This window comes from Strix uralensis, chromosome 14 (genome assembly GCF_047716275.1).
Source record: "Strix uralensis isolate ZFMK-TIS-50842 chromosome 14, bStrUra1, whole genome shotgun sequence".
In the NCBI taxonomy this organism is placed as follows: domain Eukaryota; kingdom Metazoa; phylum Chordata; class Aves; order Strigiformes; family Strigidae; genus Strix; species Strix uralensis.
The window spans coordinates 3,876,359-3,888,810 of NC_133985.1; the positions used below are offsets into that span (position 1 = coordinate 3,876,359).

General features: G+C 62.9%; 1 protein-coding gene across 2 annotated transcripts in view; it reads left to right on the forward strand.

Annotated features, from left to right (window-relative positions):
- Window positions 1-533: 533 nt before the first annotated feature.
- The window catches only part of PCDH1 (protocadherin 1), a 53,207-nt gene continuing 41,288 nt past the window's right edge, over window positions 534-12,452 (forward strand). For both annotated transcript variants that reach the window (XM_074883924.1, XM_074883925.1), the window contains exons 1-3: window positions 534-833; window positions 6,631-7,445; window positions 9,050-11,242. In XM_074883924.1, coding sequence (XP_074740025.1) covers window positions 770-833; window positions 6,631-7,445; window positions 9,050-11,242 — 3,072 coding nt within the window. In that variant the 5' untranslated portion in view covers window positions 534-769. The remainder of the gene's footprint in view (window positions 834-6,630; window positions 7,446-9,049; window positions 11,243-12,452) is intronic.

Below are 12,452 nucleotides of genomic sequence, written 5' to 3' on the forward strand. Positions count from 1 at the left end.
GGGGATCCGAGGAGGGGTGGGCACAGCCCCCCCGGTAGGCTCGCTCCCACGGAGGGGCCCTCTCCTTAGCACAGGGGGTGCACTGCCAGCCGGGGCCCCTTTCCCCACGCAGCGGGGCTGCGGGGGTGTGAAGCGCCGGCTGGAAAAATAAACGAGTGAATTAATAAATAAGAGCACCGAGAGGAGAACGAAAGGCGAGAGCCGTCCCACACGTGTGCGGGCGAGGAGTGGAGGCGTCCCCGGGGTGAGGGGGTCCCGGGGGGGTGTGCGGGAACCCACCCCCTTCTCCACCGACGCGGGGCTTGGCGCCGTGCCTGCAGCCCGGAGCCGGGCGGTGCGACAGGAGGGCGGCTCTGCCCGGCAGCCGCTGCCCGCTCGTCCCGGCCCGGCTGGGCTCGGGATCTGATAAGGAGCCGGAGCTCCACCTCCCCGTGGTGGCGGAGAGAGGCGGAGGCAGCGGGGGGGGGGGGGGAAGGGGCCGTGCCTGCGCTGCGCTTCCCTTGCACATCCTCACACACACCGAGGGACGGAGGCGGGCACGGACGGAGCTGCCCACCGGGGCTGCCGCCAGCCCTGCCGCCGCCGCTCCGCCGGAGGAGCCGCAGCCCCGGCCGGGGGAGGGGGGCGGTTCCCACGGGACATTTTTTCTTTTGCCCCCCCTCCTTTTTTTCTTTTCTTTTTTTTTTTTTAAATTTGGTTTCCATCCGTGGATAACGATCGAGAGGAGCCGGGGGGGTGGGGGGAGCCGGGTCCCGGCGGGGAGGAGGCGATGCAGACGCCGCTGGATCAGCGCGCAAGGGGCCGGCACGGAGCGCAGCGCTGTCCGCATCCAAGTAAGAGCTGCGGCAGGGCCGGGAGCCCCCGCCCGCGGCCGCGGAGAGCTGCGGAGCGGTGAGGGATGCCCCGGGCGGGAGCTTGCCGCTGTGCGGGAGCGGGGGGCCGGGCGGCGGCGGGAGCGGCGCTGGCGAGCATCCCGCTCCCCTCCGCGCCTCTCCGCGCCGGGGGGCGCGGACGGCGGCACCGGGGCGCGGGGCTCCGCGGGCAGCGGCGGCGGGCGGCTCCCGGTTGCCGGTCCCGCCCGGCGCTGCCACTTGTTGTGCGGCGCGGAGCGGGGCCAGCCCCGGCCCGGGCAGGGTGGGTGCCGTGGGGTGGCTGTGGGTGCGCGGCTGTGTCGGGGTGAGCGCGTGTGGGTTTTTTTTCCCGTCGGGGGTGGCCGTGGGGGGGTGTGTGTGTCCCCCCCTTCCACCCCTGGGTGTGTGCGCCCGGGGGGTGAGCGCGGCTCGGGGTGCGCTGGTGCGTGGGAACGAGAGAAGTTGCGGGTGAGGCGGGAGCCGGCTGGGAGCGGGGCTGAGCGTGTGCGGGTGGGTGCGGGAGGAGCGGGCTGAAGAGCTCTGGTGGGCGCGCACGCCCGTGGCCGTGACGGGGTGTCTCTGCGTGTGTGTGTGCGTGTGCCACTGGGGTGTGGGATACAGGCGTGGTGTGCGTGTCGAGGAACCGGCTGCGTTCGTGTGCGGGGAGCGGGGGGTGTGTTGGTGTGTCTAAGAGGAGCGGGGGGTGTGTGCGTGTGAGTGTGTCAGCGGGGTGTGCTTGCCTGCGCCTTAGAACCCCCCCCCATTTCCCTGCCTGTACGTGAGGCTGAGTGTGAAGCCGGTGCCAGCAGAGCGGCTCCCGTGTGTGTTTTCCGCGGGTGTCTGCGTGTGTGTGTGTGCGGGGCTGGCGGGAGGCGCCCCGTTCATCCCGCGGGGCTCGCCGGGGAGCGGCGGAGCGGGGCGCTCCGTGCCCGGAGCCGGCGCTACCGGCCGCGGGAGCCTCCGCCCGGGCAGCCCCGCCGAGGGCCGGGGAGCCGCGGCCGCAGCGGCCGGGCAGCGCAGCCCAGCCTCCGTCCTCCCTCCCAGCCGGCGGGGGCCGGGAGCCACGGCTCCCCCCGGCACCCTGCGGGGTAGGGGGGTCCCGTCTCCCCCCTCCCCGAGGCCTCCCCAGCCCCTCCGGGCTGCAGTCCTGGAGGAGAGCCGCTCCCGCCGCTGCCGGCTCCCTGCGGCCCTGCCGGGGTGTTTCAGGCCCGCGACATTTTTGGCTCCCCCCAGGACCCCCCTCCAGGCCGGGATGGCGAGCGGGATGGTGGCAGGGAGGGACAGAAGCCCGCAGGAGCCCGGAGGGGCTGTGGGGGACCCCCGGGGTGGGAGGATGGGTGCTGCCGCCCAGGGGAGGCTCTGACAGGTCTCTGCCTCGCTGGCTGCCGGAGTTGGAAAGGATGTGGAAGAAGGAGGCAGGAGGAGGGAGGGCCCCGGGCTTCACCCTCCTTTCATCACTGTGCAGCTCCTAAGAGATGATTTTGGGGTAAAGCTGTTCACAAGCAAGTGGGGTTCCTCGTCGCGGGGTGCTCCGGCTCGGGGTGCTTGGGCCCAGCCTGCATAAATGCTGAGCAGCCGCAGTGGCAGCCGGAGCCTGAGGAAACCGTGGGACGTGCCACAGAATGCCCAGGGTTCAGCCCATCCGTGCCTTCGATGCAGGACTGAACACCCGCGGCCGTTTTTTGGGCGATGTGGTCCTGGATCCCAGCCCCTCGCGCGCGGTGGAGCCAGTGGAGCCGTGCTTAACATTTGCTGCTTGCTCGGATGTTGCTCCAGCTCCGAGCGTCAGAACAGAGCTTGAGGCGGGGGGTGGGGGATTAGGACTTGTGTGCTCAGTGCAGGGTTTGGATAGACTTGCAAGCATGGCTCCGAGCCACGCAATCAGCCGTTGGGAGCAATAAGAGGGTGGACTTTGGTGCCCGTTCCCGGAGCGGTGCTGCCTTCTGTGGAACAGGGCCAAGGGGCTGTGGGAATCACAGGGAGCACAGGCTTGTTCAAGCAGTTGCTTAAAATCTCGGCGCTTTATAACCTCTCTCTCATTAAAGCTTGCTTTTTTTGGGGGGGGGGGGGGGAATGGCTGGATTCTGTAGGATTTTGCATGCCACTGTCCTCCGAGAGCTTCCCAGTCATGCATTAAGCAGCATGACTAACACCTCTCTCATGTGGTTCAGTCTCTCTCACACTCTCCCCGTAGGGAGAATTGTGTGTGCGGAGGAATAGTTGTTTTGGGAGGGGTTTTTATTTTTAAGTGCTCTGTGCTCTGCCAGCAGGTCGGAAAAAGGTGCCTGGCACCAGAGAAGAAAGTGTGGGATGGTCCTTAGATCCCATGGGAAAATAGCCCGATGCCTTGTACTGGCCCCTGGGAAGCCTCTGTCTCCTGCACAGACGTGCTTTTCCCCGGTGGTGGAGTCTTCCTCCTCCTCCTCCTCCTCACGCCCAGCTCTGGGCTCTCACGTCTGCGCTGTGTCATTCGCACCCCTGGTCGCCAAGCAGGATTCCTTACCCCGGCCAACCCAGGGCCTCTCATGCCCGCCGGCAGTCCCTTGCGGGGTGATGGTCCCGCTCGGTCCCCGGCCCCTCTCTCCCTCCAGCCTCACCGCTTTGGAGGTTTCCTTCACCTGTGGGAATGGGGCTTGGGTTCAGGCTCCAGCCTCCTTTTTGGAGCAGAAAGCGTGGGTGCTGAGCACCCTTGAGTGACTCCCTTCCTCCTCCAGGCTGGCACAGAGCTCCAGACGATGCCAGCTCCCAGGGCCCTCCCTCCCGGCTCAGTCAGGGCCATGTGAGGCATCACCCCGCACTGGAACTATCACCTTTACCTGTGATCTTCCACCTCACACCAAGGCTTAGTCAGGATGGCGCTATGTCATCGGCAGTCACAGCCCAGCCTAGTGCAAACAGGCTTGTGCAAACAGTGGGCTCAGGTGCCTCTCCCGGCCCGGGCATCCTCCGGGAGCCGCTTCCCAGCAGCTGGGGCTGCCCATCTTCCCCTTCTCCCTGTCCTCACCGCACAGCCATTTCCGAAGGGAGCACAGGGCAACAGCGTGGTGAAGCTCAGTGTGGGTTCGGACACCCCGTGAAGCCAGCTGGACACATGGGGGGGTCTGGTGTGAGTGCACATGCATGCTGCGGGCGGACAGATGTGTGACCCATCTGGGGCGTGCACACATACGGTGCAAGTGCCCCCGCACAGGGTGACATCACACAAATGCACAGCCGGTGGCGACGGGGCGTGCTCACATGCTCCCCCCGCGCAGGCAAACGCGTTGCCCAGTGCACACACACGAGTGCTCGGTGCAGGAACGCAAACTTGTGTCTGGTGCACAGGCTGTCCCGGTGCAGGCACGGCTGTGCTCCTCGCATGGTGTGCACACGTGTGGCATGCCTGCGCGCCCTGCTACTGCATGCGTGTGCACATGTATGCTTTTTCCTACGGACACGCAGTCGTGCTCTGAGCAGCTGCCCATACACCCAATGCTCACAGTGCACACACAGGGACGCGCACCCTCAGTGCAGACACACACGTGTGCACGTACAGGCATTGCTGGGTTTTGCCTGTGTTGATGCAGAGATGCGTTGTGCTTCTGCTCAGCTTCTTACCTCCTCCATCCTCATCCCTGTGCAGGGATCGAAGAAGTCTTGTTTGCCCGTTCCCTTCCTCCTGGGGACATACATCTCAGAGGTGTCTGCACACAGCGCCGGTCTGGACAGTTATGCATGCCCTCAGCAAGGTGGAAATGCCTCTTCTCTGCATGAAGGATGCTTGCAGGAGAAGGGAGGCAGAGTCAAGCAAGGCTTCAGGACCATAGTTTCGTCTCCAGAAACAGAGATGTATGTTCACCTGCGGAGGGAGAGCTCCTCTTCCATGCCACAGATGAGGCGCTTGTCCGTGGGGAGGCGAAGGGGTGGAGGAACTGGGAGCTGCTGCCTTGCAGGAAGTACAGCTCACAGGTGGACAGTGCACAATGCTCCACTTGTTGAGGATCTGTACAATGCTGGGGTAACCAGGAATTAGGCACTTGCTCCGTGGCACTGTGGAGGGGAGATGGTGGAGGAGCTCTCATCCATCCCACAGGCTGGGTGCAGAGTATGGAGAGAGGGAGCGATGGGAGTGGCGAGAGAGGGTTGCTGCTGTGGGCCCATGGCAGATGCTTGTGCCTGTTGATTTTAGGGCATCCAACCACTGGGATTTCTGGGTGCTGGTGAGCTGGGCTGCACCCCTTCACGCTCATGGCTCAGCAGAAGCTGTGTGGGTGCACCTGGACCCTGGAGGAGGAAGGTGTGTTCCCAGAACAGAAAGCGGGGGACAGGAAAGCTGGTGGCCAAGCACAGCACCAGGCAGGGGCATGGTGACAGGGCATGTGGGCAGCGCAGAAGGGGAAAGTCTCTATGGGGCTGGCGGTGCACCTGGCACTGCCTCTGCAGTGTGTGCATACTGGGAGGAGGTTTCCAGTGGCTGGGTGCCTGCGGTGCAGCGCGTGCAGTGTGCGTCTCTGCAATGCAGGGGGGCAGTACTCGTGTCACTGCCTCTGCAGCGGGATGGGTGGACGTTGGCACTGGGTGGGCAGCGTGGGGCTGCCCCTGTGGGGCAGGGTAGGCACCCAGTGGGTGCGTGCAGTGTCCCAGTCTGGAGTGGGAGGGAATGGGAAGGAACAGTGTGTCTGCAGTGAGCGAAGGGAACAGTATTTGCTGGCGCAGGGTGTGGGGTTGCCTAGTGACTGTGCAGCCGAGGGGAGATGCTGTGCCTACCATTGCAGTGTGCTGGGGCTGTGCAGTGCCGCTGCTCTGTGGGGAGGCACAGGGTCTGCCCCGTGGGGGAGGTCTGCGCTGCAGTGCAGCGTGGGCAGTGAGCCCGTGTCCCTCCAACACAGTGGTGGGCAGTGCCCCTCTTTCTGCGAGGGGCACAGGTGGATGGCAGTGCCCCGCGTGCAGTGCAGGATGGATGATGCACGGGGCTCCTGCATCCCTGCAGTGCTGGGTGGGTGGTGCCTTCATCCCTCGCAGTGCGAGGCTGGCAGTGCTGCTGGGTCGGCAGTGCAGGGAGGGCAGTGCTGCTCTGTCCCTGCTGTGGCAGTGCCCTGGGTCCCTGCAGCGATGGATGGGAGGTAGCTCTGTGTCGGGGCAGCGCCCCATGTCCCTGCAGTGCCGGATGGGTGGCAGCCCTGCACCCCTGCAGAGCAGGCAGAGCCCCTGCCCCCCTTTTGGTGCTCCTGTTTCTGCAGGGCTGGCAGATGCATGCAGTGCCTCTGTGTCCCCGCCGTGCGTGGCAGGCAGTGCCCCTGCAGTGCGTGGCACACAATGCTCCTGTGTTTCTGTGGTGAGAAGCTGTCTCTGAGCCTGGCCGGCTCCCATCGGGTTGCTGGCAGCAGGCTGCGTGCCGTCCACCCTGTTAGTGTGCCTCGTTGGGTCTAATTACAGTTTGCGTGGTGACGAAGAGGGTGGACAGTGGCAGGAGTGGCTTCCTGCAAGTGACAGGAAGCCAGGGCTGAGGTTTCAATGACTGGGTCGCTCCCTTGAGCAGGGTGTTGCAGGAACTTTGCAAGCCAGGACCAGTCCTCCTGGGCACTTGCTTGCGGAGGCTGCCAAGAGGCCATGGCCAGGGCCAGCTCTGCCTGGCAAGACCCTGAAGCCCCTTCCTTTCGGGGGGCTGCTTTGGGACCATGTGCAGTCCTGCATGGCACGGGGGGTGCACCCAAAAGCATACACCGGGGAGGTGGACTGAGGCGGAGTGGTCCCAGGGGCCTGGGGCTGCCTAACCTCTGCTGTCTGTGTCTCCTTGCAGCTCCCCTGCAGCGCAGGATGAAACTGCTGGCATCCTGCCTGGGCCTGTGGCTCCTCTTCCAGCTCCCTACCCTGGTCTCTGGGACGCGTGTGGTCTACAAAGTGCAGGAGGAACAACCCCCCAACACCCTCATAGGGAGCCTGGCCTCTGACTATGGCTTCCCAGATGTGGGACACCTCTACAAGCTGGAAGTGGGGGCTCCGTACCTACGTGTGGACGGCAAGACTGGGGACATCTACACCACAGAGACCTCCATCGACCGGGAGAGCTTGCGTGAGTGCCAGCACCTCCTGCCCGGACAGCCCTGCTTCCTGGAGTTCGAAGTGTCCATCACTGACCTGATCTTGAACAGCAGCCCACGCCTGCTCGAAGGGCAGATAGAGGTGCTCGATATCAATGACAACACCCCCAACTTTGCCTCGCCTGTTCTCACCCTCTCCATCCCCGAAAACACCAACATTGGGACACTCTTCCCCATCCCCCTGGCCATGGACCGGGACTCAGGCCCCAATGGCGTTGCCTCCTACGAGCTGACGGCTGGTCCGGAGGCGCAGGAGCTCTTTGGGCTGCAGGTGGCGGAGGATCAGGATGAGAAGCAGCCACAGCTGATCGTCATGGGAAACCTGGACCGGGAGCAGTGGGACTCCTATGATCTGACCATCAAGGTGCAGGATGGAGGCAACCCGCCACGGGCAAGCAGCGCCCTGCTTCGCATCACCATCCTGGACATGAATGACAACGCACCCAAGTTCGAGAAGGCCCTGTATGAGGCAGAGCTCTCCGAAAACAGCCCTGTGGGGCACTCTGTCCTCCAGGTGAGTGCAGGGGCTTTCTTCTCCTCCCCAGCCCCCTTCTGCCTGGCTGCAGGAGGGACAACCCGGGGAGCATTTGTATGACAGCTTGCTGCCATGGTTCCTCAAGGGAGGAGGGAGCCTAGAAGGGTTGCAAGCCCTAAAAGCCCACAGTGTCACCCAGGGCCAGCGGGCAGGCAGGTCCCTGGCATGTCACATCTCCTCAAACAAGGTTGGAAAGGATGTGCGGGAAGGTGCAGCCAGAGCTGGGGCTGCAGGACACGACTGAGGGGCAGCAGCAGGACTGGCGGGTATGTGGGAGCAAGGCTCCGGGTTACAGGGAGGGCTGGGACCTGAGGTCCATGGGGAGTCTGGCTTCGTGCCAGACCAGTCTCAATGCTGCCCACAGACAAGACATAGACCCTTTCATAAGTTGCATTCCCATGGCTGCTCCATGGAAACTCGGGCTCACACAGGAGATGGGGGGCCTGCAGCATCCCTGCTGCCTGTCTAGGAGGGCTGCCCGTGACTCCAGGGGTGCCTTGCTGTCTGCAGGAGACAGGGGCTCTGCCCCGTCTCAGCCAGCGATGCAAACCAGCCTGGGGAGCCCGAGGGGGTGGATCTCGGTGGATTTGGCTTGGAGGGGGCATTGAGATGATAGTAGCCGACATCTGTTTATCTGCAGCTGCCATCTTAATAAGCGGAGCTCGGCCAGCTCTCATCTGCTTGCTAATTCTGATGTGAATTTTTTAAGAATTCATTTTTCACTGTTAAGAGAATGGAAGTTGGAAGCAGATAAGGGAGCCGCACGGCCAGGAGGAGAATGGGCTGAGACGCCGCTGCTGCCATTGCTCAGCTTTTATCTTTCAGGGGGAAAATGACTTCCGCCTTTTTTGTGAGTGGAGGTAAAAGGTGGAATTTACATTTAACAACTTTCGTTCTCCATCCAAATCTGCTGAGCAAGATAACGGCGGAGCAGCAAATGGTGCAGAGAAGAGGCTGCTCGGAGAGCCGATTAGGGAGGCAAATGTTAGACAAACCTCATCTTCTTTAGAAAGCAAATAATAGGCGTAGAGGCAGGTTTATGTGAATGCAGAGCTCCTGACGGGCGGGCAGGGACAACTGGTGCCGTGCAGAGCTTAGGCAACCCCAGTCCCCGCTTGGCTGCATCCCTGAATGCCAGCATGGAGCTGCTGCAGCATCGCACACCCTCGCTTCCCTCCTCCTCATCCTCACCTCGGCCAGGCAGCTGCTCAGACCCCTCTTTGGGGAGGATTTTGCGGAGCGGGCACAGCTGGAGACATCACTCCATGCAGCATGTCTCCCCGCAGCAGCATGGGTTCCTGGAGGATTCCCTGCGTGCCGGAGCTGGCCGGGAGGGGAGCATGGCCAACCGGCCCAGCCGGTTTTGCTGGAAGAGCAAGGAAAAGCCTCTGTGCTGGAGGGCCGCTCCCAGCTGCTCTGCCGGTCCCAGGCTCTTTGCCCCATTGTCCTTGGCCCCAGAAGAGGAAATCCTGGTTTTTCCCCCCCAGCAGTCCCCAGAGGAGGCCGCAGCAGGCAGCATGGCAGTGGTGGAGGGGTTCATGCCACCTTGCCATCCTGCTCACTGTTTGTCCCTCATCCTGCAGGTGAAAGCCAACGACTCGGACCAGGGCGCCAACGCCGAAATCGACTACTCCTTCCACCAAGCCTCAGACATGGTGCGCCGGCTGCTGCGCCTGGACCGCGCCACAGGGCTCATCACCGTGCAGGGGCCCATAGACCGTGAGGATGTCAACATCCTCAAGTTCTCCGTCATGGCCAAGGACAAGGGGGCCAACCCCAAGAGCGCCCGCACCCAGGTGGTGGTCACCATCAAGGACATGAATGACAACGCGCCCTCCATAGAGATCCGGGGCATTGGGCTCGTCACCCACCAGGATGGCATGGCAAATATCTCGGAGGACGTGCCAGTAGAGACAGCAGTGGCTTTGGTGCAGGTGTCCGACCGAGATGAGGGTGAAAATGCCGTGGTGACCTGTGTGGTGGCTGGTGATGTCCCATTCCAGCTGCGGCAGGCTAGTGAAACAGGGAGCGACAGCAAGAAGAAATATTTCCTACAGACCACCACGCCACTGGACTACGAGTCGGTGAAGGATTACACTATTGAGATTGTGGCAGTGGACTCGGGGAACCCGCCCCTCTCCAGCACCAACTCTTTGAAGGTGCAGGTGGTGGATGTGAATGACAATGCTCCTGTCTTCAGCCAGAGCTTCACCGAGGTGGCCTTCCCCGAGAACAATGAGCCCGATGACCTGGTGATGGAGGTGAGTGCCAGTGATGCTGACAGTGGCTCCAACGCCAAGCTGGTTTACTCCCTGGTAACGGACCCCTCTTCCAAGGGCTCCTTCACCATTGACCCCGACTCCGGGGAGATCCGGGTGAAGGCGGTGCTGGACCGAGAGCAGCGGGAGCGCTACGAGTTCTTGGTGGTGGCGGCAGACAAGGGCAGCCCCAGCCTCAAGGGCACAGCGTCTGTGGCCATCAATGTCATGGACAGGAATGACAACGACCCCAAGTTCATGCTGAGCGGCTACAACTTCTCAGTGATGGAGAACATGCCGCCCCTCAGCCCTGTGGGCATGGTGACGGTGATTGATGCTGACAAAGGAGAAAACGCTCGCATCCAGTTGTCGGTGGAGCAAGACAACGGGGATTTTGTCATCCAGAATGGCACTGGCACCATCCTCTCCAGCATCTCTTTTGACCGGGAGCAGCAGAGCACGTACACTTTCCGACTCAAGGCGGTGGATGGTGGGGATCCTCCCAGGTCTGCCTACGTGGGGGTGACCATCAACGTCTTGGATGAGAATGATAATGCCCCCTTCATCACTTCACCCTCCAATGCCACCTACAAACACATCCTGCCCCACACCAGCCCTGGTCAGCAGGTGAGCAAGGTCAAGGCAGAGGACATTGACTCTGGTGTCAATGCAGAGCTGACCTACAGCATCACAGGCGGCAACCCCTTCGAGCTCTTCCAGATCTCCCCACACAGTGGAGATATCACCCTGGAGAAGGAGATCCTGCGCAAACACCATGGCCTGCACCGCTTGGTAGTGCGTGTCAATGACAAGGGCAAGCCCTCGCGGCATGGCACGGCGCTGGTGCACTTCTACGTCAACGAGACACTGGCCAACCGCACGCTGCTGGACACGCTGGTGGGGCACAGCCTGGACACACCGCTCGACATAGACATCGCTGGAGACCCCGAATACGAGCGCAGCAAGCAGCGAAGCAACATCCTTTTCGGTGTCATCGCCGGCATCGTGGCTGTCACTCTGGTCATTGTGCTGGTCGTCCTGGTGCGCTACTGCCGGCAGCGGGAAGCCAAGAGTGGCTACCAGGCAGGCAAGAAGGAAACCAAGGACCTGTATGCACCCAAGCAGGCCAGCAAGAGTAGTAAGAGCAAGAGCAAGGTGAAGAAGAGCAAGTCTCCGAAGCCACCGAAGCCCACGGAGGATGAAGAGGAGACAGGGCTGCAGAAATCGCTCAAGTTCAACCTCATGAACGACTCTGTCAGCGACAGCCCCCGAATCCATCTGCCCCTCAACTACCCGCCGGGCAGCCCAGACCTGGGTCGCCACTACCGCTCCAACTCGCCGCTGCCCTCCATCCAGCTGCAGCCTCAGTCACCCTCTGCCTCCAAGAAGCACCAAGTGGTGCAGGACCTGCCAGCCACCAACACCTTTGTTGGCACCGGGGACAACAACTCGACGGGCTCCGAGCAGTACTCGGACTACAGCTACCGCACCAATCCCCAGAAATACACCAACAAGCAGGTAGGAGAGCTCATCCTGAGGCCGGCAGCGGCCCCCCCCCTTCACCGGGGAGCCATCTGGACAGAGGTGTGGGAATGAGCGTGGACTGGCCCCAAGCCCTGCATGCGTGGCCTTGGGGGGCTGGCAGAGGACTACCCCGGAGCCGAGCCATGGAGCCTGGTCATGGGGTGGGGAGGGGATGGGGTGGTGGGGGAGGGGGGAGGCCAAAAACTGTCAAAGCCCTTGTCAGAGTGCCCGGGGCTGGGTCCTGGTGGCGCTCCCTGGGTGATGGTGATGTGAAGGGCGCTGCATGCGTGTGCCTCTGCATGTGGAGCTCCAGGGAGGGAATCCCACCTGCCTGGCTCCCCTTTGGGGACTGGCTCTACGGGCACCGAGGAGGGCAATGCCCACCCTCCCATCTATCCCTCCACTTGGGCTGACTCGTGGGGAGGAGAGACTGGTCCTGGTCCTGCTCCTGCCACAGCTCTGGACATCCAGTTTCCAGCCCTGCCCCTGTCCAGGGAGCAGTGGGGAAGGCTGTTGCCAGCCCAGCTCTGCTGGTATGGCTGAACCTTTCACCATTCCTGCGCAAAGCCGCCTGAAAGGGAGTTCTGCACCCGCTGTGGCTGCCCAGGCAGGTGGGGCTGGGTGGAGGAGAAAAGCTCTGCCTTTTTCCCAGGATCAGGCGCTGGCTTCCCCCAGGCTTGGGCCCTCTGCCATAGCCGGTGCGGTGAAAACCGGGCTTCCCTTAGCACGAGCATCAGGCCCGGAGCTACGGCTCTGCGGGAGCCGTGCTGCAGCCACTGCAGAGGGGGAGAGTGGATCCGGCAGCCAGGGCTCTTCCTCCAGGCAGCCTGGGTCCAGCCGCGTGCCGGGGCTGGGTCTCGTGTTCGGGGCTGGAGGAGAGGGGCACTGGGGTCTCTGCTGCGTGCTGCGGTCGGGTCACTGCTCTTGGTCTAGCTGGGGGTTTCTGCTGCCTGTGGGGCAGGGTGGAGGTAGGTCTTGGCTGCTGACTGGGAGAGGCTGCTTGCTGGTGTGCACTGGAGCTTGGAGCTGTCCCAGGAGGTTGTGGGATGAGCCCGGAGCTTGCAGGACCCTCTTTCCTCTGGCTGTCTGGCCAGTTAGCTTGCACCACGTTTCTGCTTTGGCGCCCGTCGGGTCTATCCTTTACTAGCTAGGGAGGGAGAGGGGGGATGAGTGCCTGTGGCTTTGCCTTCTTCCTGGGGCCCCG